Source organism: Aspergillus pseudotamarii (assembly GCF_009193445.1).
Source record: "Aspergillus pseudotamarii strain CBS 117625 unplaced genomic scaffold BDV38scaffold_83, whole genome shotgun sequence".
In the NCBI taxonomy this organism is placed as follows: domain Eukaryota; kingdom Fungi; phylum Ascomycota; class Eurotiomycetes; order Eurotiales; family Aspergillaceae; genus Aspergillus; species Aspergillus pseudotamarii.
Genome location: NW_022475097.1, coordinates 64,090 through 91,692, shown reverse-complemented (window position 1 = coordinate 91,692; position 27,603 = coordinate 64,090). Strand labels below are relative to the sequence as shown.

General features: G+C 44.9%; 9 protein-coding genes across 9 annotated transcripts; 3 read left to right on the top strand and 6 right to left on the bottom strand.

Annotated features, from left to right (window-relative positions):
- Positions 1-789: 789 nt before the first annotated feature.
- On the bottom strand, positions 790-1,446 carry BDV38DRAFT_275120 (uncharacterized protein; the record flags this gene model as incomplete). The annotated part of the gene is made up of 1 exon (XM_032057959.1): positions 790-1,446. The coding sequence occupies one exon, from the start codon at positions 1,444-1,446 to the stop codon at positions 790-792; it is 657 nt and encodes a 218-aa protein (XP_031908503.1).
- A 1,712-nt stretch (positions 1,447-3,158) lies between these two features.
- BDV38DRAFT_261191 (uncharacterized protein) lies at positions 3,159-4,174 on the top strand. Its single transcript, XM_032056006.1, has one exon. The coding sequence runs from the start codon at positions 3,557-3,559 to the stop codon at positions 3,761-3,763; it is 207 nt and encodes a 68-aa protein (XP_031908502.1). The 5' UTR covers positions 3,159-3,556; the 3' UTR covers positions 3,764-4,174.
- Positions 4,175-9,686: 5,512 nt separating this feature from the next.
- On the bottom strand, positions 9,687-11,292 carry BDV38DRAFT_297022 (uncharacterized protein; the record flags this gene model as incomplete). The annotated part of the gene is made up of 2 exons (XM_032063054.1): positions 9,687-10,609; positions 10,680-11,292. 2 exons carry the CDS (start codon positions 11,290-11,292, stop codon positions 9,795-9,797), a joined length of 1,428 nt encoding a protein of 475 aa, XP_031908501.1. The 3' UTR covers positions 9,687-9,794.
- Positions 11,293-12,741: 1,449 nt separating this feature from the next.
- Positions 12,742-13,480, top strand: BDV38DRAFT_287751 (uncharacterized protein; the record flags this gene model as incomplete). Its single annotated transcript, XM_032060935.1, has 2 exons — positions 12,742-13,281; positions 13,343-13,480. The coding sequence occupies 2 exons, from the start codon at positions 12,742-12,744 to the stop codon at positions 13,478-13,480; spliced, it is 678 nt and encodes a 225-aa protein (XP_031908500.1).
- Positions 13,481-15,687: 2,207 nt separating this feature from the next.
- On the top strand, positions 15,688-16,700 carry BDV38DRAFT_261190 (uncharacterized protein). The gene has a single exon (XM_032056005.1). The coding sequence runs from the start codon at positions 15,777-15,779 to the stop codon at positions 16,374-16,376; it is 600 nt and encodes a 199-aa protein (XP_031908499.1). The 5' UTR covers positions 15,688-15,776; the 3' UTR covers positions 16,377-16,700.
- A 489-nt stretch (positions 16,701-17,189) lies between these two features.
- On the bottom strand, positions 17,190-19,932 carry BDV38DRAFT_210861 (uncharacterized protein). The gene is made up of 2 exons (XM_032052608.1): positions 18,502-19,932; positions 17,190-18,448 (listed from the first exon to the last, which is right to left on the bottom strand). The coding sequence occupies exons 1-2, from the start codon at positions 19,789-19,791 to the stop codon at positions 17,288-17,290; spliced, it is 2,451 nt and encodes an 816-aa protein (XP_031908498.1). The 5' UTR covers positions 19,792-19,932; the 3' UTR covers positions 17,190-17,287.
- BDV38DRAFT_210867 (esterase/lipase family protein) lies at positions 19,905-21,140 on the bottom strand. Its single transcript, XM_032052609.1, has one exon. The coding sequence runs from the start codon at positions 20,981-20,983 to the stop codon at positions 20,018-20,020; it is 966 nt and encodes a 321-aa protein (XP_031908497.1). The 5' UTR covers positions 20,984-21,140; the 3' UTR covers positions 19,905-20,017.
- Positions 21,141-21,925: 785 nt separating this feature from the next.
- BDV38DRAFT_210839 (uncharacterized protein) lies at positions 21,926-22,955 on the bottom strand. Its single transcript, XM_032052607.1, has one exon. It carries the CDS (start codon positions 22,854-22,856, stop codon positions 22,281-22,283), a length of 576 nt encoding a protein of 191 aa, XP_031908496.1. The 5' UTR covers positions 22,857-22,955; the 3' UTR covers positions 21,926-22,280.
- A 908-nt stretch (positions 22,956-23,863) lies between these two features.
- BDV38DRAFT_275115 (uncharacterized protein) lies at positions 23,864-25,039 on the bottom strand (the record flags this gene model as incomplete). The annotated part of the gene is made up of 5 exons (XM_032057958.1): positions 23,864-23,894; positions 23,994-24,344; positions 24,444-24,587; positions 24,842-24,935; positions 24,970-25,039. The coding sequence occupies 5 exons, from the start codon at positions 25,037-25,039 to the stop codon at positions 23,864-23,866; spliced, it is 690 nt and encodes a 229-aa protein (XP_031908495.1).
- Positions 25,040-27,603: the final 2,564 nt, after the last annotated feature.

Below are 27,603 nucleotides of genomic sequence, written 5' to 3'. Positions count from 1 at the left end.
CCACATTAGGCACTTGGTAGTGGGTCCTGAAAATCAAATATTAAAGTACGAGAGTCAAACAGATTTCGAGAATGACTGTATGGGGTCATGTCTCTTGGCCTATTAAGAACAGTATATGGTCATGGTTTGTAGATGCCTTTCACCATTGAACGGTTGAGCCTTGTAGAAATTAGTACAGCCCTGTCAAGTAGCCACCGTCGCGCACCCATGCACTCTGACTAATTTTGGAGGGGGTTGTACTATGCCAGAGGCATGTATTAGCGTATCACCCGTGATAAATATTGTCTTGCTCCACTCATTCATACGATAGCAACATTGCCTTCATATACACCAAAGAAAATGACCTCGGGCCGGTGCAATGTACAACATACTGTACCAGGGTCAGGGCAGAAAGGTAGGAATGAACAAACCTTTCTACTTCATTAAGGTCTTAATATATGTGCGGTAACGAGATCTCTAGTAGGCAAAACGTATAGGTACTTCATCGTAAGGTGGGCATTAGGAGCATGCGCAACACTTTAACAAAGCCAACGGCATGAATGGTATTACCACACTGAATATCTTTACAAGATTATTATCCTCTAAATAAAATAGCAAAGTCTAATAGTTTAACAAGGCTTCTATGTCTCTCTGCTAATTTTCAACAGAATAACATAGTACATGATACGCTGAGGTACATTCAACCTAGACTTAGCGCTGGAGACCAATCATATAATCTGTATCGTCCCTTCGCCATAACCCAAGAATGTACATTCATCCGTGAGTACTGCATTATTTTTGCTGGCGGCATTAATTTCCATTACCAGGTGGTAATGGAATGACTGGCCACCCACTAGTACTCAATTCACCGAAACGTGTGCTGTAAAGGCAGTATGGTTCGATCATAGTCGGTGCGAAGGTGACTTCCTCTTCTAATGTCTGATCTTGGTGGAATGACTGATTTCCATCAGTCATGGTCCTAGGGTCACACCTAGCATCTATGCCGAAAACAGGAGAACAGTCCAAGGCTGATGATATGGGAAAGCTTAGAGGTCGTTCGTTTTCATATTCGTCGGCAGATAACATCAAGGGATAGCAGTGATACCATTGACCCGGAGTATTTCCTTCCAAAATACTGGGCTGTTGGCCACACCACTCACAGCTTCTGATGCTTAGTGGGTCATGATAAAAGGGACACGATATCTTCTTCCACTGGACTTGTTGTTCCGAATCTCTCCACAATGGGGTATAGGCGGCAAGTCCCATTGTCTCATCGGTTGAACTATACGGAGATGCCAAAACATTTGCGGTAGCCATTTCAGGGTCCGTAAAACAACTTAAGGGATGGTTGCTTCCCATAGTTGAAAGAGGACTTGATAAATCCAATGTTGGATTGGTTATAGTATAATTCTCAGGGAGCCGCCAATCAATGGTATGAGTACTTCGGTCGTCGGTGTATATATCCATGCCAACGGCTGAGGATTTATGACAGTGCAACTCCGTATTGAGGGTGTTGTTAAAACCTGTGGTATTGGAGGGTGACAATTCTGTGCCTGTAGTCTTGTCATTATGGAGTTGACTAGTGCAATTATAATCGTGGTAGCGGTCGCCAAAGGCTAGCGTCTTCCCAGATTGGCATGCATCTCCTTTCCACGAGATCGAGCCACTGGCGGTCCACTGAGATGTTTCACATCGAAAATCTATCAACCCCTGAGAATACTGTTAGGACAAATAATAAGCGGGGATAGAAGTGTGTGACTGCTTGTCGTCGTGAGATTCAGAGTATGGAGACCCACTTACAGTGTTTATTTTGGAAGAGATGACACACGGGGTTCCATATTCTCCCAATGGACTGGCTCCAAGCTATTCCAGACCGGTTAGAATCCAGCTTCATGGAGGGGGGCAGGCGATCCTCACATCAGGTGGGACATCATATAGTGCCTGACCAGTGCTGGCGTCGAGAGTCTGCTCCATTGATTTATTCACTGATTCATTCTGTCTTGATTCAACAAGTCTGTCGGTCTTCTGACAACGGCGTCCTCGGTGTCGCTTTCTGGCCTGGTTCTGCGGCCTTTTGCTTTCTGCAGGTCCCCGTGCCGGCATCACGCCTTTCCTTGATAGGTATTCAATTTTTTGCTGTATTTAGGAGACTTTCGAAATGGGTTTTAGGAAACAAGTTAGGAAAATGAAAGCCACGAGAGGCTATTCTAAGCAGATTTGGTGTCCTGAGCTAGCAAGGCTTAGGCTCTCTAGTCCATTATTTTTCTTGTCTATGTCCTATCAGCTGCATTTATATATATATGTGCAGGTGACATAGTGGGGACTAAGATCACCATGGAACGTTCAGGTAAGATTTGCCATTCTCTATTTGAACTGATGCAGAACTGGTATTTGAGCTTCCAGGCTCGGCCTTTAGTTCCTGTCAATAGCCATTTTTCGTATTATACAGGTAGTGCTGTAGTTTCAAGTTAAGGAAATACTACTATTGGATATTCAGAGGCTAGTTCCAGTTTAGTGTGTAGAGTTTTAAGGGGTAACATCTACGGTGGTGGGTAAGTTCTAACAGGCTGCTAATTTGGCGGACTCTATAAGGGTACTCTGCTAATATTAGAACGTACATACTGAAATTGGTAGATAGTCCTAGATTCCTAATTAGTTTAAAGCGTTATCAGTCCTATGGATCTATGTTCAATGTTATTAGCTTCCCATAGTACATGTCAGTCTAGACAAATTCTTGGGATGCTATTCAGGTAATGGAAAGAAAAGAGCAAAAATGGAATGCTATCCATTCTCGGTTTAGATGGGCTCCGACTGGAGTCCTCCAATAATGGAATAGAATCTGCATACTGTTCCTACTGTGGCTAGGGAGTAGCTGGGTCGGCCATAAATAACGATACTTAAGTGCTTAGTCAAGCTGTCTTTCTAAAAACAAAAATATTTTTCTCTGCTGGAACCATATCCGTGGCATTACAGTAACCAGATTCCTCATTATTCTTCTTTGTTTCTGATTTCACAGTATCGTCGATGATGTCGCTTCTGATCCTCCCCACCGAAATTTTGCTGCCTGTTGTGGACAGTCTAGAGAAAGGAGGAGATATTCTTTCTCTGTGCCTCACACATCCCAATCTACATAAACGACTTCTGCACACTCTCTATATATTTAATATTAAATGGCAGGACAGCTCTGCGCTTCACTGGGCAGCATCTTACGGGGATCTAAGACTCCTCTCCATACTGTGCTCCTATCGTGCCAATATCAACTCACTCATACGTGGACTTGCGCCGTTGCATCATGCTGTGATGGCTGGGAAATCTCATGTAGTCAAATGGTTCCTTTCTTGGGACCATCTTGACGTCAACATTCAGGACCTCTGGTACAATACTGCTCTGCACTATGCCATTCGCCGGGATAGCGAAGAAATGGTAACTCTGTTACTTCAGAGCGAAAACATCAACGTGAACAAGCAGGATTTGCACGGAATGACACCACTCCACCGAGCCATCCTTGGTGGTAATTTATCGATTATCCATAAACTTCTAAAGTGTCGCTCAATTGACCTAGAACTTCGCGGAATGGATGGTCATTTTGAGATATATGATAAATCGCCGCCTCTGTATATTGCCACCCGCGTCCGCAACATTAATATTGTCCGTCTTCTACTCTCGACTCCAGTTGATGTCAATAGCAGCACTGACTGTGGCCAGTCTGCATTGCACCTCGCGACAGAGAATGCCGACTGCGAGCTTCTCAAGCTGCTCCTCAATCATCCAGACATCGATCTAAACATTAGAAACAATGATGGACATACAGCTCTACATATAGCTAGCCGATACGGACATCAGTCGGTCGCGAAGCTTCTTGTTGATAAACCCGGCGTGGAGATAAACGCCAGAGACAATCACGGACAAACTCCCTTATGGTGGGCTACGAAGAAGAATCACCCCTCTCTTGCCGAGCAGCTGATAGCCCAGAGCTATGTGGATATTAATACTATAGGCCAGGACTCCTCAACCTCTATCCACCATGCAGTTAAGAATCAAAACTATGATTTGGCAAAGCTATTGCTCAGTGATGATAGACTCGATATAAATATTTCTAACGGGAGTGACGAAACACCACTAGAGTCGGCAGTGAACAGAGGCGACATTTACATGGTCAAAATTCTTCTCTCATCTCCTGCTATTGAGATTGAAGTGGCACTGGGTATAGCGGCTAGACTCGGCTACATCATGATTATCAAACTGCTCCGTCGGCGTCGACACAACACGAACTTAAACTTCCGCACTGGATTAGGGATGACCGCACTAGCCCAAGCCGCCTCCGCCGGGCACGGTAATGTGGTTAATTATCTCCTCCAGTGCCGTGATATCGACGTAAATCTTCCTGACTTTGATGGATGTACGCCCCTCTGGTGGGCGGCCTCTAATGGACACCGTGGTATTGTAAAACAGTTGGTCTCTGACAGCCGGACAGTGCTTAACAGCGGAATATATCGATGTCCACTGGAAGCGGCACGGTATTGGGGATACTCAGATATTGCCGACCTTCTAGCTTATGTTATGGATAAAAGGTTTACTTAGTATTCTGAACCAATGTGAGCTTCCCATCTAGTTTGATATACTTTTCCGGATATCCTATGATATAGTGTTTATATTCTGTATTATAACATTCCTTCCCAGCCAGGTTCCCAATATTTGTCATAGAGGAAGAAGTTATATTCCTGTAGAGAGTCCCTTCCATTGTCCCATAGACTAGAAATGTCTTACACACTGAGTTTACATAAACCGACCTTGTAAATTAACTAATGCGGATCAAAGCACTTCTCTGGATACTGGGCTCTATGGCGTCTATCCTTACATAGACTGCTAGCGGCAATGTAGATTGATACTAACCGCTGAAAGTTGTCTGACAAACATGCTTAGAAGGGCTAATAATAAATGGTGTTTCGAGGAAGGGCAACATACTCTATGGTACCATGGATGCAGAGCCTAGAGACAGGCAGTCCAATCTAGAACCGGGCGCGAGGTAAAATTGTGGACTTATAACAGACACAATGTGTTGGCAAAGGGACTGCCAAGAGGTACACCAAATATACCCCATAATGTAATCATAATAGTGAAGAGGCTGTGGTATAAAGTAAATTAAATCTGTCTTTTCATCATTTCGTGCATTTGAATATCTCTATACCTTTTACCTATCAAGTACAAACTTACATTAACTCAACAATCATTCTTTAAGAGGTTCAACTAACCCTATACCAACTATGTATTTTCCAATTATTTTGATGCTTATTGTACGACTCAGCACTCTAGCCAAGGTGTCTAGTGCCTTTCCCTTAGAGGATACAGGCGTCAGTCTTGTGAAATCTATTTTTGAACGTCAATACAACGACCGCATATGCAGCGGTCCGTTTCTCCAGTAAAGGATCCTTTCAATGAACATGTACCAACTGACAATTATTAGACCAAGGTCTCTACACCACCGCAGCTCAAGCCGAGGCATTTCAACTTGCTCAAAGCTGTGATCTAACGGGGACAGCAATGAACGGCAGTAACGGTAAGCCTACTCCCTCCAAGAGAACCTGACAAACTGATTCTTATGCCCTTGAACAGGAATTATGTATCCGAAGGAATTTAAAAACAGCGAAGATTTTCATTTCCTTAATTGTGCTGATGTTGATAAAACATTCCAGGAGTTTCCAATCCTCCCGAGCGGTCGTATGTTTGGAGGTGATGGAAGCAATGATCCAGGTTCAGATCGTATCATCTACAAGATCACGAATAGTGACCCAGCGAGCAAGCTGGCTGATGGATTCATATTTTGTGGAGTGATAACATATATTGAAGGACCCAATGGTGGCTTTATTATGTGTCCCAAATCGCATGATCATGGTCACAATTGCACCCAAAATGAGGTACATTGATCCTGTTTGTTGGATAATAAGACACAAGTGTATATGCTTACTGCCTAGTGTTCGTCTATTGCTGGGTCGAGCGCTTAATCGAAAAAGAAAAAAGCTATTTAAAATTCAGGTTAGTCTTAAATAGTGTAGAAATTAACATACAGACTTGGTCTAAGTATTAGCTACGCTCCAGCTGTTATTAAAAGACTCCAAACCCAATACTATATTTAAATTGTACTATTGATCCTTGTAAGACCTATCTATATAGCGACATGCCTAACTTTCTCCCCACCCTTCCCACATCCGGCGTTCACCCAGATATGCTCCATTTTGACAGGCTCCAACGTTGCTTGCAGCAGCCATCCACTCCTCTCCATCATAGGCACAGCCCTTTCCCCCTGCCCTGATCAAAGAACCAGATATATAGTTCTCATTTCCTCTGTAAATTTCCATACTGAGGATCTCAATTTAAAGTGTTGTGGCCGGTATTAACTCTTCAACGGAGATATTTAGGAGCCTTTTATCTACTGGGCACTCAGCGGCACCGGGCAGTATAACTAGCGCGGGCTAGAAATATTTAAATATCTCCTCCCCTGGTACCATCAATGGGGCAGCAGATCCATCTCGATTGATAATAAGTGACATAGTCCTCTCCGGGTCGTCTAAGGAAAGACTATAGTATGCCTAATAGACATACTTCATTCATCGCAGAAATACCAGTCAATAATAGGAACATCCTTCTAAATCCGCATATCGTATAATGTGGGGTCTTCCGTCCATAATGATGCCTGAAAGCTGAGAGGAATTAAGGATATCGACATGTTTATTTTGCTTAAAAAGAACGAGATCTGTTTACGACTCAGAGTGCTGCACCCTATATTCTATCTCTAATATTGTAATATAATATAATATTAGTCTCAATTTGAGATTGTGATATATTTTTTTCAACATAGGAAATTAATATTCCAACTTCTAAGAGGAAAACGAGAAGTAGAGTACATTACAGTACAATTATATATTTTCAGTTGTTCATATTGTATTGCTAATAATCGGTACTATCACGTGACATACATACTAAATCGCTTGAAGTCTAGTGTATCACGCGTTATACGATAAACCCCGTGATGTTCCAGGCTTCTAGCTGTAATGGTGATTGATGCTTCAAGCGATGCTACAGTAATATAAAATCATTCTTACCTATTTCTCTAGATCTCCAGAAAAACTCAAACATACCAGATATCCGGTGCACCGCCTCGTTGCACGGTCGCCCACAACCGTAATAAGCTTACAACAATGATTTCCTTGAGACAAAATCATTCTCGAATTTTAAACCTATATTCCCATCTTTATGGTGGCAGAACATAGAGCTAGTTGTACATCCACTATTGACTGCTGCCTTCGTCTGTTACTGTATAAAATCTCTCGGTGTGCTTATTGGAGCTTATTATTGAATGCTCAAACTCATCACTATCTAAGTTTCTGCCTAAAAAAACACTCTGTGGGACAGCCTAGCAACAGGATCATCCTACGGAAATAAGGCTGTGGGCAAAACCCTATCGCAGACCTGATTAAGCCGAAACCTGTTCTCATTGGTCCAAATATCTTAAAGTCATGCTCTGGCCTTTCAGCACCTGGATATGTAAGTAACATTGTGCAGGAGTTCACTGAGTGAGATTCTAATAAACTATCAGGGAATAAGAAAAGACCTAAAAAGGAAATGTGCTTTAAGCATCAGGATGAATTCACTTTCAAAGTTCGCAAAGGGCTTCCGCAGTGTACAAAGGACAAGGAGATTTTCACACCTGAATGGAAGCTAAGAAAAGGGTGGGAAGTGAAATATGGCAAGCCAGGTTATGGTTACGGTGAAATGTACATTTTTACTAGTAAGGAAACTGGAGAGTCATACAGCGAGGCACAGCTAGCAGGAGATAGAGGCCATGAGTTTGAGATGGTCGAGAGGGGGGTTTATCAGCGGATCAAGAATCCTATTCCAGGTTCTTATCCCGCTCTCAGTTAGGTTTAGGTTTACACAGCTGGTCTTTAGGGGGAACGATTCAACTGGTATAGGAAATAGACAAGCTAACTGGCAATGCACAGAGAAGATAGATATTTGAACATTGCATATCTAAACACCAGATTTTAGCCCCGGCCCCTGGCCTTCTCTTAGAATAATCTTTGCATTATAGTGCACTCCGTACCAGTAAGATTTAAAGCACTAGCAGTTATCAAATATAACCGTGTTATATGTAATATATACAATATATATATATTAAACTAAGGCTTATATTATATGGACATTTTTCATAACAAGGTTAGATCTTGAAGTAATGCTAAGTGAGATACAGATTAATGTGTTCGACTAGGTATGTACCGGATAGTTCTGTATTAAGACTAGTGTATAACGCGAGATAAAACCCAGAAAATGCTTAGCCGCCCACAACAGTATGTCAACATTTAAGGAAATCATACTATATATCAGTAAATAGTATAAACTGACCTGTGTACTGCTTAGTACCGATATAGATAATGAGCGAAAAGCTTTTAATCCAAGAATTAAATCTCAGAGTTGTATGGCAATCATACTATAATATGAAGGCATAAATAAAATTTATATATAAAATAGCCATAAACTCCGCAATTAGTGATCATACATACTATAAATAAAATACATAAGTATTGTCTCTATATAGCGTAGTTTAATATCCTATCTGAACATCGTATCCAAGTATGGGTCTAGTATCGAACCTAAATATTAAACTTAAGTCTTGTCTCTATATTTTGCACCTATAAATCGTATCTAAGCTTTATACCGAGAGAGCATACCTGGGTTTAGCATCTTTATATTGTATGCAAGTGACGAGTTTAAACAGTAGACCTAAGTATTATATCTAGCCATTGTGCATATGTGTAATATCCAGGTATGTTATCTGGTTATAAAGCACATGTGCGTATGCTATAAAAGGAGATATAAGACAACAGAGACATGAGAGCAGAGACAAGACAGCAGAGACAAGACAGCAGAGACAAGACAGCAGAGACAAGACAGCAGAGACAAGACAGCAGAGACAAGACAGCAGATACAAGACAGCAGATACAAGACAGCAGTTAAAGCTATGGAAGACGTATTCTATTCTGGAATTTGCTCTGATCTCTTTTTCTCCCTCTAGCAGGCTATTTTCATTGACCGATCGTAACCTCCCTCTACTAATCGATATATTGTCTCTCTATTAAGTAAATATATATTCCCTCGCTTTTATAATTTTTTATTATTATTATTTTCCCCAATTTTACTGTTAAACACACCTCTTAGATTTAGTGGAGTCTGGCCCTTTCTAATCTCCCTCATGGCGCTTATGTGTTAATAATTTAATATACTCGAAAGTTTAGAGTTGGCCGCCACTGCAATAACAATAGTATTGTTGCGTACTGCAACCTTCTCCAATATAGCACTAACTTATTAAGCTACTAACACTGCCAAATCAGGAGTAATATTAGAAAGTCAGGATAAGCTAAAATTTGGATGAATTTATTTGTAAATACTCTAATAATTCATATAATGGGATCTATACTTAGATATATTGGCTGGATTTGTATTACTATCAGCGTTTTACATTGAATGGAATAGGGGTTATTCACTTCATGTTCAATGTCTAATATATGTTAGTTTATATTATATTAACCTACTCAATCGCAAGTACAATCTCAATGTTAACCGAACCTTCTCTAGACTATAATTATAACCTTAAATAGAGTAAAGCAATGAAGCCATTATACAGATATTTACTTTTACTATTTGAACATCTCTGAACACATAATAGTCGGGATAGTTTAGATCTAGGTTGAGAGGTCATACTATCATACTATACCTAGAATAGTTGCTGTTTGTCAAGATAAAATATGGGAGGCCCCCTCCTAGCTAATATCGGGTACTGGCAGCCCGCTAGGGATAGCTGGGGATTGGCACAGTTGTCGTGTCCCCGGCGGAAACAAGAGCAGTACATTCTGCCCGTCCGCCATTGCTGCCACTAAACAGGATGATATGCTGACTGATCGCATCTTCATATCACATAATGTGATACCTCGCTGTTTGTATCTCTGCACGGCCCGCCTAAATTCAGACACACTATTAGGTTCGGACGGGTTGACTCGGAGTACCGCGGAGATGTTCCAGTGGGAGTGCTCATCGTATACATAGAACACGATGTTGATCTTGCCTGTATATGAGCTTTTCAATAGACTTCCCTTAGGACTGAGGGCTATTTGATCGTTTTCTAGCTGATACATATTGTTAGTAGCCCCTATTGTGACACCGATATCAGAAATCCCCTCCATGGCTTCACAGTGCAAGTCGCGACCCTTTTGTATGCATGGGTCTCCAGTGGCATTGATTGTCCCTTCCGTAGCAATGATTGCCATCGTGCTGCGCGTTTGTTGTTGTGGTTGTTGAGTTATATCCTCACTTCTCATTTGTAGGTAAGTACTCTCTGCTGTCTGCGACGTGCTTTCTTGGAACCTTGCTTCTTGCTGAATACGTCCCAGATCTGCTTGTGATGCTCTTCGTTTAGCTACGGGCCCCACAGCAGTATGGCTTTGCGGACCGCCGTGATTGACATGCATTAAAGGTGAGATCGAACCCGATATCTGTGTGTGCTGCCTAAAGCCATCGCTACTATTGCACATATGCTGCAAGGGATCCCGGTGATGGTGGATCTCGCCAGGCTGGCTCCCTGGCACAAGCAAAAGTGGCGTAGGACGATAAACGAGATTGGCAGTTTGACCAAGGGGGGGGGTGGGGACCGAAGAACGCCAAATAGACACAGCGTCGAACGAAGGCTGTTGTAACCCGGCCTGGGGCTGTGGCAGCATGTATATTATCTAGGAAGAGAAGTGAACGATCATGCATGAGGTCTTTCAGCGTAGGGTGTCCACTGCGAAACTTGCGGGGCACCGAGCGGCTCACAGAAATTGGTGGTGCGCTAACAACGCCTTTCGGGCGGAGCATGTCAAAACAATCGATAATTTGATCCACGATAGAATCAACAGTGGGACTATCATGTTCAAAAGCTTCCGGATCACGAGCCTGAATCAGAGCATTTCTCGCGATCAGCCGGTCAGGAGCTTGTCCTATTAGTTCCTGGATCTTGCCTGAATCGAAACCCAACCGACGGGCTAATCGACCCATGTCACATACAACACGCTCGTTTGCGGTGGCGCTCGCTGATCGGGCTAGCCGCTCTTTTCGTTTTGGATCCCGGGGCATTTGCGGGTAATGGCGCATGGCGTACAGCCACAGCTGCCGGTAAGCAACCTCTAACTGATCATCGCCAGGCATAGCTCGTTCGGAGAAGCTGTATTCAGATGTTTGGATCATGCATAAATTGTCGCTGGATGATGCATGCAGACTGTTCATTGTGAGCCTCACTGTGGATTGGGTGCAGGGTAAGAGTCGAGTCAAACAGTGGGCCCAGCTCTCGAAGCACTTAAAGTCATCAAAGAAAGTGTACAGAGATGGAACGATTCCTGTAAAAGACTGCAGATTCACCCAGATTGCTTCGCGCTCATGCGCGCCAAAATCCGTGAAAACCTGGCCGCTCATGACCAGCCCTTCTACTTCCACGGATTCAGCTTCAGCACGGGGAGCCATCAGCTGAAGGCTTTCAACTATCCGCTGGTCTATCTTGGAAACTGAGATGGGATTGTTGTTCACAAGAGAAAGCCAGAAATTCCTCACGTGGTTCAAGTAATGGGTGATCTCCTAGTTCGCGTTGTGTTAGAAGGGGCACTCGTGAGGAATTACCTAAACACACCTCGTCACATTTGACTGCTAGCACGCGAGGGAGCATACTGATGCTCATAGCCGCTCTATGTCCCGGGATTTGAAGAACCGCATCAAAAGCCTGTTGGAGGCGAGTATTCTTACTGAGCGCATCTAAGCGGTTTAGACAGTTTGAACTCAGCCGTGCCCTCCACCGCAGCTCCCCATCAAGGTTTCCGTCTGCCGCATACTGACGGATTTTGTGGTAAATCTCCCCATCATTTGGGCGCTGCTGATTGGAGTGCTCTTCGATTAGAGTCGTTCTCAAATCATTCCCAATATCTAGGCATCATGTCGCTGTCAGTGGCTTTCTAGCCCACCAGAGTGTGAGCTATACCATCCAGATACAGATCAACTGCCCACCAACGATAGCCTGGCGACAAAACTTTCGAGCCGGCTGCAGCCCGGTGCCGTCCATGGAGCCCTTGGAGCTGTCCTGGGAGAAATCTTAGATGGGGAAAGTGGGTTTCTGGGCTTGTACGTAAAGATTGTGCGGTGGCACCTGGCAGTGCTTTCTGAAGAGCCGCGTCGAGATGCTCTTGTGAGACGATTGCGGGTATACGATGGGCCAACATCAAGTTCCGGCATTCTTAATTGTAAAAGAGGTTGCACAGGCGATCAACATTCCTTTGGTCGAGCTGTCGATGTGAATATCGATCGAAACTAATTTCATCTAGATTCACCTTGGCGGTGCCTAGGAATTTGAGCTGTCTTTCAGCTGCCACCTGAGTTTCCCTTCGCGTAAGTGAGAGAGACTCCATATCGCTTATATTGGCCGCAAGAAGGGTTGCAAGAGAAATAATAAATAGTAAAGGAAGGAGCTGCTGGGAGAGGGAGCATCGGACTTAATTACGACTTGGGAACCAGACGGTCTCCGATACATAGTTATTTTCTGCTCGCTTAAATGTGGTGCGCTAGTCATATTAATGCATGCGCCGATCTTATTGTTGAGTTGACTTCCAAGGGGAGGGACATTTAGATTTAGCCTCCTCTTTTCCTCTAATAGACAGCCAGATTGTACTAGCTCCCATTGTCTACATCCTAATGAACAAGATCTGTTCAATGCACAGAGTACGATTAGCCGAGCCCAACGGGGCACCGATCATCCAAGCAGAGGACGTGCTCTACCTCGCCCAGCCTCACCCACCGTACAAGAGTCCAGTGCTTGCAGGGCCAAACATTTACAAAAAGCGAATATGTGGACAGAAGCGGGATCTGATTCTCCTTGAGACAGTTAAGCTGGCGAGACCATCCCACCTGGCTTTCATCATCCGCAAGGAGTCACCATGGGAAACTTATAGGAAGGTCTATGACTGCAACCTAGATGGTCCCCTTGAAGTAGCCATACCGCGGGTTCATCCCGGGCGACTTGTGGCAATCAAGTCGATCAAGAGGAAAGACATCAACGAGATACCCCGCTTCTTTCAACGCCTACAACACTCTAGTATACACAGTTGTCAAGAATGCTTTTTGTATCAGGGGTCAGTCTTCCTCCTCTATGACTATATTCCCGTCTCGTTGGACCACCTCGTTGCTTGCGAAGCTCACTTAAACGAAACGGAGCTTGCTGCGGTCCTAGCCCAGGTAAGTCTATAAACGCCCATTTCATGTTACAGCCTATAGGACCAGAAATAACAACTGGAAGGTCGTCGAAGGACTTCTATATCTCTCAAGTCAGCGGCTTGAGCATCCACAATTGACGACTGTCAATATCTTAGCAACAGAGAGAGGAGAGGTTAAGATCGGTCGGTCCAATAACCTTCGTTCTGTAGATCAAGGCTAAGGCTGTTTCACAGGCGCCCTCGAAGTATGTGTACCGTCGAGCGCACATCAAGCCCCACATTATTCTCAGGCCTTAAAGGCAATCACAATGGAACTGATGCAAAAGTATGAAGATAAATATAATATAATTAGGCAATCTAATACGGAACGATGGCCTGATGACTCGCTTGCAATCAGTTTTCTCTCCACTATTACATCAGATACCCCGATAAAAGTACTCCGAGAGGTGAGTGCTTTATACCCTGCGACTTCCAAATATCCATGTATTGATACAGAGTAGCATCCACTGCTGACGGAAACTCGGTGGTGCAAGGGCCATCTGATAGGTCTCGTGTCTTTTGCCTTGCGTTCTTCATTCATATCTTGCTCTTATTCAACGTAGACCGAGACTGTCTAGGAAAGTGGTTCTCCTGGAAAGGGATAGCTATCCAGTCCGCTTTTTGATCCAAATAATAAACTCATCACGATAGACTCAATTCCATCCCTTGAAGTTTGAAGGGTCCCTTTTCCTGTTCTGAAACTTTAAATTTCTCGTTCTTGTCATGGTTGAAGTTCCATATAAAAACACAAGTCTTATTATTTTAAACGGGTGTTATATGATAGTATTTATGTTGCTACCATCACACATTCCCTACTGCTGTATAGCTGAATTTTCACTAGATTGTATCGTAAAAGAAACCCAGCTCCTATAGTCGTACTATTTGGTCTAAGTAGCGGTATCCACACAATCGTGCCCTCCTAGGGCGAGCCTTAGTACACCGTTCGTCTTGGGATGGTATACCGTACCGTACACTGAGGATAACTTGGAAGCCTGCAATGGACCAGCCTTGCACAGGACATGCCCCCACCATATTCCTCCAGGTCGTAACATTGCGTTTCCACTAATATGTTGGTTTTAATGCGACTGGGAGACATGCAAGTCAGGAACTAAGAGACAACTATTATACCGCCTCTTCTCATAGGTAATCGTAACTTCTTCAACTAGCTTTATGCGAGAAGCTCAACGTTCATTAGGGTGTCCAAGTGCGAGAATAAGGTATAAGTAAACCGCTTCATACCTGCTTTACTGTTTCCTCCCAGAGCAAAAATCGTCTTTCGAGCTCACTTCCTCACTTCCGGATATACAGGGAAGGGGAAAGTAAACTGGTAAAAGGTTTTCTAATAATCCTCCTCAACGGGAATAATGGGAAAAAGCGCCAGAAGGAAGCGCGAGCGTGAGAAGACGCTTCTTGAACAAGGGTCGTTTTCCAATTCAAATGTTGACAGTGACGGAGACGCATTGATGGATAGGGACAATACCGTAGGACACACGGATAGCGCAGAGTCAGAGAGCCAACAAAACAGATTTTACCGTCTCGATCAGCGACAGCAAACAACAAGGATCCAGCAGTGTCATGATAAAGACTATTACGGCATACTGGGACTCGAGGAGAATTGTACGCGGGAGGAAATCCGTTCGACTTATCTGAAACTGGGCCTCCTAACACATCCTGACCAAAACAGATATAATGATGCACCGATTGCGTTCCAAAGTAAGTCCCTATCTAGACCGGCTATGTTTCCATATCTTATCTACCAATATTGAACTAATCGCCATCTATCCAGAATTGTCAGCGGCTTATGACGTGCTCCACAACCCGAAATCACGAGCTGAATATGATTTAATTGGTGATCAATATAAAAGAGACCGGACTCGAAACGCAGAGAAGGTATTCGGCGAGGCATTTGCGGACAATGCGGCCGGGGACGAGTCAGAAGCCGCGTCAGAGGACGAACACACACTGCCCAAGCCTGACGTGGAAGTAGTGCGGGTCTATAGCGAAGCCACAGAGCTAGTTAATCGGTATTTAGAGGCTCACGAAGACATCGCACGCGAGTCGGGGAAGAAAGGGATTGGTAAGCTTAATAAGAAGATTAGGAAAATAAACCAACAATCAGGCCGCCCCGAAGACGAAGGACTGATTAAAATCAATCTATTGTATGGATTCGCCAATAACTACCAGACAGCTGCCCAAAGGGGCGGAAACAATGTTGAGAACCTAACAAAAATACAAAAGCAGTTCGATCATATGAAGAACACGCACTACTACCCGGAATTGTGGCGGTTACCAGATATTCCAGGGATGGCGGTCAACTCTGAAGAAGCTCAGACGCAAAACCAGCGGGATCATGAAGCTGCCGAACAAATCATTGGATACATACCCAGCAGCGGATTTTGCGGGCCGTCGTTTGTCGTAAAGAGTCCAAGATATGCTACCGGAATTCTTATCAAGAAAGATGGTGATGTGAATGGCGATATGGCAAGAGCATACCTCGCTCTGCCCGATGAGGAGAAGAATGATGTGCGTCGCTCACAGGAGCGGTATAGCAAGGCTGATCGCACCGCCTATGATCGGATTTTAGGCTGGGATAATGTGTTGTCCGCGAAATGGAACCCAGAGACTCGCGGGAGCCTTCCAAGGGCCTTTGGTCTCATTCAGTTCAAGAATGGCAGTACCAACATTCTCAGCCGAACTACACTGAGAAAGGTTCTAGGGGCAAGAACTGCAGATGCCGAGATCAATCGATTCTACCAGGAGCTAGATATAACGCCCCCATGGGCCACCATGCCAAGATTCAAAGCGATCCTTGGACCAGAGAGAGCTCCCGTAGAGAGCGCGCATAAAAATGCGGCGGTGCTGGGGTCGGTCGGTACCTCTAGTAGTGATGACAGCTGGGCTGTCCGTCGCAAGTATGCTGTTCGGAGCCAGTACCCCGATAAGGAAAAGCGAAGTGTTAATACACAGCAAGACAGAAGATCTGAGGACGCGATCAGGACTATGATCGAACAGCATCAACAGCAGATGAAGGCAATGACCGATACTATCACAGAGCTACTGAAACGTGTTAATATGTGACACGCTGCTATGCTTGTTGGTGTTGAATTGCTGTGTAAGGACTGTAGCTTATATAACTATTAAGGCAGCCAATGAGGCGACACATTGAATCCAAACCTCTCTAACGCCAGTGGGAGTACAGATTAGATTAGTCATATTTGCTCAACATCAGTTTCTGTATTGGTTTTCTTTCTGCTTTCGGGATTATTTAGTTTTACGACTGTTCCTAGCTCGATTTGGATTTTGGCTTCCAGGCTTGACATGTGCTTGTCCTAGCTAGTGGTGACCACATCGTGTTTGGAGACTGTCTTTTAGCCAAAAGAAGAGAGAGCCAGGATGAAGAGTAGTGTCGCTCTATTGGCAAAAGTGGTTAATTGACATAAGTCTTGCAGGTGAACAGTGGTTGTGAGATAGATAAAGCAAACAGAAAATATACAGCTTCTCTCGAAATCGGTTTGACCAACAAACATTTGACCATTACTTCTTTGCCCCACTGCCAAGGCGCTAGTCCCTGCAAATTATTTAAGGGGTCGCGTTAAATCACGACACAAGAAATATTCCCTGGTATAGTATGGATGGTACAGTGCAGTTTGGTTTCGGAATCCCAGTGGAATGGCACGGAAATCCATGGAATATATTTAAAGTCACACGCGTGGCAATTCCCATCCTCCATATTAATGCACCTAAGAACCCAGACCCTCCTTTTGCAAAGGTATTAGAAAATAATACAGAATGAAGGAAGGTACTGTATTACGAAAGCTTGTCTCTCAGTTTGAATATCCGCACACGGCGACGCAAACATTACCATATAACACCCTTATAACCGCCACGTTATATTGTATAGGAAGCTGCTACAATGATAAGTATTGTTTTACAAAAAAGAAGGACTTATAAAACTGGATTTAGAACATGGTAAGGAAGTGTGGAATTCTTTAGGAACCAATATTGAAGATCAACACTCGTCCGGTTGCACAGGCGAGGCAAATACCTGATTGGGTAGTATCGAAGGCACGAGGTCGGTACTCTGGGGGTAGCCATAACAGATTTACTGCGTCCGAGGTGATCCACACTCGATCATGACTGATTCCATACCCCTGGAATGTCGGTGCTTCGGGAGTGGGCTTAACTGGTGTACCACATGAGCCTAAGGATAAGTGAATGGCGCTTCTATTAAGTTCAAGATACCAGTTGGTTAGATCGAATGATTTGACCTCGACAAAACTTCCAGCATGTACCGTCTGGAGACAACGGCCACTGCTGGCATCCCAGATCTTGACGGTCTTATCACCTGACGCCGAGGCGACCATCTTAGAATCCCCCGAGAAGACCACAAAGTTGACCCAGTCACTATGGCCTTCGAGTGTCTGCAGGCAATGGCCACTGTTGGCATCCCAGATCTTCACGGTCTTATCACCTGACGCCGAGGCGACCATCTTAGAATCCCCCGAGAAGACCACGGAGTCGACTCGGCCGGTATGGCCCTCGAGCGTCTGCAGGCAATGGCCGCTGCTGGTATCCCAGATCTTGACGGTTCTATCATCTGACGCTGAGGCGACTATCTTGGAACACCCCGAGAAGACCACAAAGTTGACCCAGTCACTATGGCCTTCGAGCGTCTGCAGGCAATGGCCACTGCTGGCATCCCAGATCTTAACGGTCTCATCACGAGACGCCGAGGCGACCACCTTTAAATCCCCCGAGAAGACCACGGAGTTGACCTGGTCACTATGGCCCTCGAGCGTCTGCAGGCAATGGCCACTGTTGGCATCCCAGATCTTGACGGTCTCATCATCTGATGCCGAGGCGACCATCTTGGAATCCCCCGAGAAGACCACGGAGCTGACCCAGCCGGTATGGCCCTTGAGCGTCTGCAGGCAAGCACTCCAGTTATCCTCCATAGTTGGTCTAAATAGGAAACATTGGGGCTGCTCATGCTCGTATTGTCGCCGTATTATACTGCAGGCTGGACTGAACAAGAGTGCGGACCAATACACTTGCAAAGGACTGATTTCTATGGCCCCCTTAAAGTAGCGAATGAATCGGTGGGCATCATGAACAAGTTTAGCTAAATCGGAACATCCTGACCATTTCTTCTGCAATGTTAATGTCAGCAAAATGAGACAATATCAGTAGGTAAGTGCTTTACCTGAACCAAGTCCTCCAGTTTTGACACTGAACTAATCGCCTGTGTTATGCTTTGTAGAAGACTAAGAGCCTCCAGCCAATTAAGATACTTGTTGGACAAGAAATCATAGATCTTGTCGCAAGTTTGAGAGTGCTCTCGTGCTGCGATATGACGAGCATCATGCAAATGGTAGATCCAATAGATGCACAAATACTGCACAGAGCCTAATGGGTCTGGCTGAGGGCGCTTAACTTTGTCGATAGGAAATCCCGGACTGTGGAGAGAATAAATGTCACGGCGCAGAGCCAGTTCCATTTTGGATAACGACTTTGAAAAAATAGTATGATGGACCAACTCTATTCCCGAAGGAAAGAGCTCGCCAGAAGCCTTTCCTGAAAGAAAATCCTTGGCGGACTGGTGTACAAAGTACACGGTTCCTTCACGAACTGTCAAGAAGGATCCACATAGACTCATGGCTTTTTCCAGAGTCTCTGGGTCGTTGGAATGATCTGCCAGAACCTCACTGAGAGATGCCAGTTCCTTTAGCTTCATAGGACGATAAGCAGTTACCATGAAGCCGAGTATTTCCCAACACAGCACATCCTCACCTGATTCACGAATTTCTTGCATCATGCGTCGATACAGAGAATCAAGGCCAGGAGGAAACGTTTTCATTTTAGCAATAGGGTCCCATCGCACGTTCTCCAAATAGAGGCAGACTAACGCAACCCAGAGGAATGTCCCGTCTGCGTTTGTAGTTAAATATTGCTGAACTGCCTTTTGGGTCTGGTCATTATACTCTTTCCGCGTTGCTACTTCACGGGCTTTATAATCAATATATAGCCCGACGGCAGTGGAGACGGATGCAGCATTTAACTCAAGGGACAATTGCTCCGCAGTGCCTAGTCGTTCCCTGATACTAGGCCAGTTGCGACTCGAAACGAGCCATTTAACGTGGGAGTATAACGACCAGTCTTGCATGATCTTGTGGAGAAGACCCGAAAGACCGGCCTGGCACTCATCAAGACCGTCAATCACCAGGAAGGTGCGCGGCATAGTTTGATCTTCGAGGATGTCGGTAAATACTTGAGACAGTGTATACCAAGAAATCGCGTCTTCGTATTGATCGTAATGCTTTCGTAGGTGTGAGATAAGCGATGGGTGTTTGTCGACAAGCTGACGGATGAGGCAGCGAAGAACTGACGTGGCGTTATTGATACGTGAATCAGCGGCTTGGAAAAAGAAAAATGATGAAGAATTTGAGCCGCTGATCGACTTCCGCAGCTCATCGATGATGCCACAGACTAGCATTGTCTTACCCTTGCCAGGGTCACCTCGAATCCAAAGAAGTCGGGCTTTTTCGTCATCTCTCCATTGTCTAAAGGCTAGGTTCTCAAGGACCCAGCGATATACATCTTCCAAGAGACCTCCTTTAGTCTGCTAGATCCGTATCTTCTCATTTTCAGGGTTGGTAGGCCATAGGCTCTTGAGACACCGGATGTCTTTATCATCTAGATCATGTGAAGTGCTTGTAAATTTAGTGAGGCTCACTACATAATATGGTGGCCGTGGCTGGATACCTCGAATGTGACTCCCACCGAACCAACGCTGCTACCAGCCGTTTAAACCCGTTGTCATCTGCGGAATGAAACCGGACCATCTCACTATGGTTGGCATGGATGCTGACCAGATTATAGCCCTCAAAAGTTGCCGATTCTTTAGAGACAACCTTGCCGACCACAGGCAGAGGCAACTCCTCAAAGAAGCACATGACTTCCAGACTTCGGTGGTTCTCTCGTAGTTCTCGGACCATAGACAAGAAGTCGTTTTGAATAGCCTCGAGCAGCTGATTCTCCGCCCGCAAGATATCGATCAACGACTTATTGGTCGACTTCACCAGTCCAAGAGCATCGGCCGAGATCTTTGCCCAGTCCGCCATCCATGAACCTTTATGTGGCGTGCCCATGAAAACGACGCCTTTGGTACAATTAAATATGCTCCGAAGGTGTGAGTCGGGGTTATTTCGTGAGCTCAGGATGGCTTTCTTGCAGACTAGGCCGCCCAAGCTATGCGCCACGAAAATTGTGGGGCGGGATGATGCGTTGATAGCATCTCTGTCGTCTGCCAAGTCGTTCAAGAGGTTTGTAGCATGGTCGATTAAACGATTCGACCCAGCAACCGACCCTCGCACCACATACGCATCATGACCATAAGTGAGTATGCGAGCGGTGGGAAGCTTAGGCGGAAGAAGCGTTTTAGGCCACGGATCGGCCTGGCCCTGAGCAGTCCAAGTGGTGGTTCGGTCACCTGTCAAGCCGTGGACAAAACAGATATCGACCGTAGCGTTGGGACAGTTATGGAGAACTTTGACGCCGTCAGGAAATGTAGGTGGCAAAGAGTCTTCAGTGGACGGTTGGGGTGATTTCAGCGGACTGACTCCATTACTGGGACAGGCTTGATCTTTTCTCCGTCCTCCCCCAAGGGCCTGTCTGAGCTTCCTCATGGCAGCTTGCGGCAAGGTATGTAGGGTGCTGTTTGGGCGGATAAGTTGTTGAAGTGGGCGAATGGTGAGCCAGAGGGATAGACGAGATGGATGCGCCGCCCAGGGGCGGGGTTCAGCTGAACTGGATGCATAAGAACGTGACGGCAAATGGCCCAACCATGTCACTGTATCTGGCGCCAGGATCGCAAGCTTACTTGCCTATTGTAAGGCGCTTCGTAGCGTCTTATCACGTGATATAGAGCGCGTCAGGAATATTATTAACCCGACCTTGCGGTAACTTGCCGTCTAGTTTGCACATGATCTACCATTGGTTTCCGCCAAGTTCCATGGAACCTTGCACGCTTAGATTATGCATGGCATGTTATGCAAAAATTATGCGCACGTAAAAACACACTACTGTGGCATACTCGACACTCCGTACAAGAAATACAGCGGCCCATTGTTCAAAACCGACACACCAATAATAAATCCACGCTAATGGCTTGGCGGTGGGGCAAGGAAGTAATGATTAAATGTTTGATGGTCAAACCGATTTCGAGAGAGGCTGTACCAGGACCTGATACAGCTTCCAAGTGGTGCCAGACTTAGTGAAATAGTAAATCGGTGCCAACTATACTAGCTATGGCGGGACGGAAAACGCAAAGCTCTGGCATAAAGGTAACAGGGCCGACCAGTAAGGGAATTGAAGCAGTAAGAAATAGAATCAAACATAACAGCACCCTGCATGAGAACAACGACACTTCTTTAGAATGAGAGTTGCAGGTAATCGATAGTAATGACGGACAGAGTGTATCACTTTGCCTCACCTATGTCGTAACTACAGTGGCTGGATGCCGCAAAGCAATTCCACGCCAGAAACCCGTTCAAACATCCTGTGAAGTTGCTGCGACGGAAATTCACAAGGACTTGGCCCTATGCCCAACATGCTGTGTACGGAAACAGGGAATGTGCTGAAACTTTGTAGCGCAATATGCGCTGCAATATTGAATCCTCGGAGCATACAGAGACATGCCCTCCACGTTGATGGACTTCCGTCTTCACCTACCACGCTCAACGTGTGAAACACCATGAGCAAGGTGCTGTGAGACCAGTATAGTGTTGGGGTATTAAAATGAACATCCTCTGATTGCCATGTATAGCACAGCCAAAGGTAGGAGAGGTAGAGCCACACAGTACATGCATCTGACACTAGTGGAAGAACCATGGGGAAAGCAGCTGGATTGTATGGAATTTGCTGGAATACTCGGTATAGTCTATCCAATAATGCAACCACATCACCTAGCAACAGCATAGTACTTCACGGCACGGAATACACATATTGAAGTGCTGCTTCATGAGCAAGCCCACTGCACCGCAACTCGTTATATCGCTGGATGCTCGGTGATCCCAGGTCAATATGTATGTTGCATGCAGTGATACAGATACAGAGAAACTCATATGCTTGGCGGACAGGGCTGGCAGGGTCGAATGTTAATCTTGTCCAGGTGGGGAACATCGGCAAAAAGGTCCTGATATGCATAGCAAGTGTTTTCATAACTGTAATAGTTCTCCCCGTGGGGAGCTCGTCGTCATACCCTCGGATTATGGCATGCAAAGTTTGCTCCTCCGCGCATACCTCCACCTGATGACTATCTACCGCTGCTCTGGATCCTTTGACATGTTGCAGACAAAGCTTGATACCGATACTTGTCAAAAAGGTCGGGACCTCTAGGCTTCCAATAAGCGGCCGTGACTGTCGCTGAACTATGTCCAGCAGTGCACCATCTGTATCGTCATTCATTATGGCCCCAGATAGCACGCCCGTTAACAAGGCTATCGAAGGACTGGATATATAATGTTGTGAATGAGTTTCTATAAAACATCTTGGCAGCATCAGCAACTGTTAAAAGGTAAGTTGTAGATGCTACTAACCTTTCATTCGAACGGAGGGTGTTCTCGTGAGTGTTGAACTGAGGAGCACAAAGGTTTTCTTGTTGTGTCCCTGACATTATGTCTCTTGTGCCTCTAGTCTGGTCTGGCTCTCTCCTTTAACTTTATTTATGAAGAGGTTTGCACCTTGCACGTTGTAAGGCTAGTAATTACAGATGTCACAGCATATCATCCAGGCTGGGCGCTGTCTTATATGAAAGCTTCCTGCTTGCACTTCTGTCTTACCCTTTATTATTTTCAAACAGTATTCCCTGTTCTGGTGTTTATGATGACAGTATTTTGGAATGACGGGATGGAATTGTAATACTTTCACGCTTTTCTCCATGCTTGACTAGTTGTTTACACCCAATGAGCTGTTTCACCGACAGGTACATGTCACTCTTTTGCAGCACTTGGACATTGCAATAGGTAGGGCTGGATGCCTCTTACCAGTCCGAGAATATTGGTTTGGTATATCCTATTCTAGTGGACTACGTAAACAGAATGCTGTACAGGGAAAACCTAGTAGTATTAGTTTATGCTCAGCTCTCCTACAGGAACAGCTATGCGCTGCCGTAGTTATACCCGTCTGGTGTCAGTATCTTCCTTAATAGTGGCAGTCTTACTGCATTAGTTACAAATGTCATGCAATAGCTTTCTCTATAATTGTATTTCTGATATATTCCGGCTTCCCTGTAAAGTCCACCATAATTACTGAGCTGGCAATGACTCCGACTTATGAATCCAGATGGAAACCGGTACCAGAGAACGATCAGTCATAGAGACATGGGTTTGGCCATCTCATACTGTAATACAGTCTTATCCACGGCCGACGGAGATATTCGTAGGGAGATGAACGATATGGAATTCTATCAGGCCATAGTTACTATTCAATGCCTTGTGCCAGCTCTTTCAAGAGTACTATTCCCAGACAAGAAGACGAGAAGAAACGCTAGATATGTATATACTATTTCAAGAGGACAAGTGCTCGGCTGCAATCTGACTGCCATTTTGGCCCTCACAGGGTGCTCGCTTGCCGTGAACAATCCAACTTTTAATAATGAGCCTTTTCCATTTTAATTCACGTGGATGAGGGGCTTACATTGCTAGATATCCATCCACACCTTCTCGTAGTGATTGGCGGGCAAACGCACAACCAGAGAGGATATCCAGGTATCGCTTTCCCAGCTCTGTTCTCATCAGCTCTAGACTGTATGCCTCGAATCCGTCCGCCCAGTTTGTAATGATATTGTTCAATAGCTCATCATCGCCCTTAGTAGTCAAAGGCAGGACGTAAGCCCTTTCTGCCACGTGGACAAATCCATGGCGTTTCACCTCAGATGCGTATTTGGATGGAAGTTCCAGGCAGCGACCCGACTTCTTATACGCGCTACTCATATCTCGATACAACCGGTGGAGAGCTGTATCCCCGTTCGGATCGTCAAACTGAACACTAGTGCCACAGATCTCAATTGTTCCATTGGGTGCACAGCAGCTCCAGTATGATAGTCAGATAATACCGCGGTAACTAGTCTCACAGGGAGGTCCTTACTGGTATGCTCCTGACAAAAGCCGTCTCAAGATCTTGATATCACCGTAAAGCTCCCCTATATGGATAAAATCCACTTGCGTGTAGGTCTGGTACCAGAGTGGACTGAGAAAGCTATCGACAATGAATCGGACTTTTGGCAGCGGCCTACAACGCTCGGCATCTTCCATCAATGCGTTGCACGTCGACTCACGATCCTCCGCCCACGTGATAAAATCAAGGCTGATCACCTGGGTAGGTGGTGAGCCAATTGGATCATCTTGTGTAGTGCGCCTATGAGCTAACCTTTGAATATGGGTATCTTTTGGCTGTTGGAGAGATTTATCAGCCAGAATACTAGCATAGGAAGACGAAATCCAGAGATTATACAGCTTGCGCACACCATCATAATAATGACTAACCGAATTCTATCGCCCAGAGACCAACTCCGGCTCTTATACCAAGCACGGTTCAAGGTATCTGGATCGACACATGAGACAACCTTCCCTGAAATAACTGATATTGCAAGTCGAACTGTTGTTCTAAGCACCCGTTAGATACTTCACCGTGGTCAAGAGTACCGTTTCTGTTGTACCTTGTCGTAGACACTCTCGCTTCATGCTGTCAGATTATGTATTGTGTCACCTATAAAGTACGTACCGAATCTATTGGCCAAGGATACCAGCCCTCCAGGCTTTCTGCATAATATCTGCCGTGCTTCTCTGATACACTAGAAGCCATGGTAAGCCTGCGGGATATATTGGAAAAGTACTATACGGATTGAGAAAATATTGGAAATAAGCTAATCTAAGTGTCGAGCTCCCTCTAACCATTGTGAGGGAGCAAGGGTATGCCAGGCCTTATTTAGCAAGTCCGATAGTACTCCACTGTGAAGAGTTAAGGAGCAATTCTCCGGAGGGTAACCATCGAAAACGATGTGCCTGGGAGATGGCCCGAACGCGAACTAAACTGCGCCAGCAAACTCTATTTAAGTTCTAGTCATCGTTACATTCGTACCAGACTAAGGTGTCAACCGTGAACAGATAATAGAGAAATAGCTCCACCTTGTAGGATTTAGAATGGCCATCTAGTCTCTTAGAGGATGGCACATTCTTCCACTGAGAAACCCCAGACTCTAGCCGCATGCACGCACTCTGCATGACCCGTATACTATATAGCCATTACTACAGGTGTATAGATATCTTTATAGAACAATCGAACTACATGAAGTTACTTTTTGAATACTCTGTCTACCCATCTAACACTTGAGGAATTTTACACCATAATCTGTAGCCTTGAAGTCCCATTAGGAGGAATGGTATTCATCTGGTATCGAGGGACTAATTTCATCTCCGATACTAGGCATTCTACAATGAATAATATCCACAATATCGATATCATAATAAGCGGTGGCCTGATAATCAATTCTAGCAGCGTAGCAGCGTACCAAATCATAATCATAGCCGGTGTGGCTTACACATTGTCCAGATGTACACTCATCATAAGCTATCGTAGTATAAGAGCTTGGTGAGTGACATCACAGATTCACCGGGTAGGTTCCCTGTATTCCAGGTATCTGAAACTCATGTGACTTTGCAATATCAACTCCAGGTGCAAAAGATTTGTTTCTGCTGGACGAATATCGAGCAGCGAATCTTTCGGTACTTCCAAGGTAAGGCACTTAGCGAAGCTATTCGTTATGCCGATCTCATCGAGGATATTATGAATTAAATTCTTCCTGGGCTAAGGTGCAGGATGCCTTCTCGCGGAATGGGGGAAAGATCATTTAGTTACAGGCGGTCTGAGACAGCCTGGTCCCGCCAAACTTTGCTATCTCCAACTTATAATGTGTCATATATACAGGAACGCTGGGCAGTTGGTGAAGGTACTATTTCTCTCCGTGCTTGATTAGCACGGAGGGCATTGTCACTGATCACCAAGCTTACCTTTAGGAAAGAATTGTCGTTCTGGAACGTACTGTGGTAATATTCTCTCGATTATCATCATGTTCACTATTTAAATTATCACTAATGTGCCGGGCATTGAACAACGATTTAAACATAGCTCTACAGCGGAATGGCTGGACTCGCCAAGAAGGACTTTACAAAAGCTCCTCGGCTAAACACAACCTGATAACGTGGTAATATATGAAGATATACAAGTGGCCCTACTACAGAGCCTCTTATGTCTACTTGACCTAATCTCCCCTCGATAGCAGTGTCATTGATGGAAGGCAGCCTTCATTGATTTGGCGATATTAATTCCAACAGTGTATATCCTTCACTATCCGGTCAGGTTGTCTCCCATGCTTAGGACACCCAAACCATGAATTCTGTATTCATGCAATTGCTTGGGGGAGAACATAGCCCTGCTTCGGTCATACTAAAGTGCATCTGGCAGGGTTGTATAACGTCTACCTAAAAGACTGGCTCGAAAGATTGGTTAGCTCGTTTCACATCTCTTTGAACATATTCTCCTCTTATATTGGATTGAGCTATGGACTTTACCTGTCTGCTATTTGTAACCAACTATCACTTAGGAAAATCCAAAACGTGATAGCCAACGGTGGACAATAGAAGAGATAGTGGTTCTGAACAAGCCCTGGCATAGTTGCTACGCAGACTCTGCCCGCAACGGCATTCAGATATGGTATACAACAACTCAATACATAATATAAATGTTATTGTAGATGCTTGTGCCGATGGGATGCAGAAGATATTAGGGTAGTTCGAGACTGTGTCCTGAATCCCCATTGCCAAGATATTTGAATATGGTATATAGTGCAAGTCAGCAAATGATACTAATATATACGGTAGATTAATCTCATATGGAGTAGAATCTCTCACTGACATCCAATAGAGCTTCTTTACTGTTTTCTATGCTTTTTAAGACATTCTCTTTGGATGGGAAGGGAAGCTGCGGTGTCATCCCGATAGCGCATCGAAGGGCTATAGTTCGCTTATTACAAACCCAGGTTTACGATATTCTACACTGCAGCAGATTTCATGCTCTATGTATTTAAAATGCTAGTTGCCCCCAAAAGCTGGCATACGGACAACCATATAGCAAGTCAGGCAGACCAGCTCAGGGACCAAAATAACTTAGGCAATTTCTAGCATATATATAAATGCTAACTAGTTAGCACTTTAGGGGCCTGGTAATAAACGTCTTGAGTATCCCCTAT

What these genes read in the sequence shown, in the direction of transcription:
- BDV38DRAFT_261191 (XM_032056006.1), top strand. Translation starts at nt 3,557, where the DNA reads ATGGTCATTTTGAGATATATGATAAATCGCCGCCTCTGTATATTGCCA.
- BDV38DRAFT_261190 (XM_032056005.1), top strand. Translation starts at nt 15,777, where the DNA reads ATGGCAAGAGCATACCTCGCTCTGCCCGATGAGGAGAAGAATGATGTG.
- BDV38DRAFT_210861 (XM_032052608.1), bottom strand. Translation starts at nt 19,791, where the DNA reads ATGCTAGTCTGTGGCATCATCGATGAGCTGCGGAAGTCGATCAGCGGC. An exon ending in AACTGGAGGACTTGGTTCAG is followed by an intron (nt 18,449 to 18,501) that starts GTAAAGCACTTA and finishes TTAACATTGCAG; the next exon opens with AAGAAATGGTCAGGATGTTC.
- BDV38DRAFT_210867 (XM_032052609.1), bottom strand. Translation starts at nt 20,983, where the DNA reads ATGAGGAAGCTCAGACAGGCCCTTGGGGGAGGACGGAGAAAAGATCAA.
- BDV38DRAFT_210839 (XM_032052607.1), bottom strand. Translation starts at nt 22,856, where the DNA reads ATGCTGCCAAGATGTTTTATAGAAACTCATTCACAACATTATATATCC.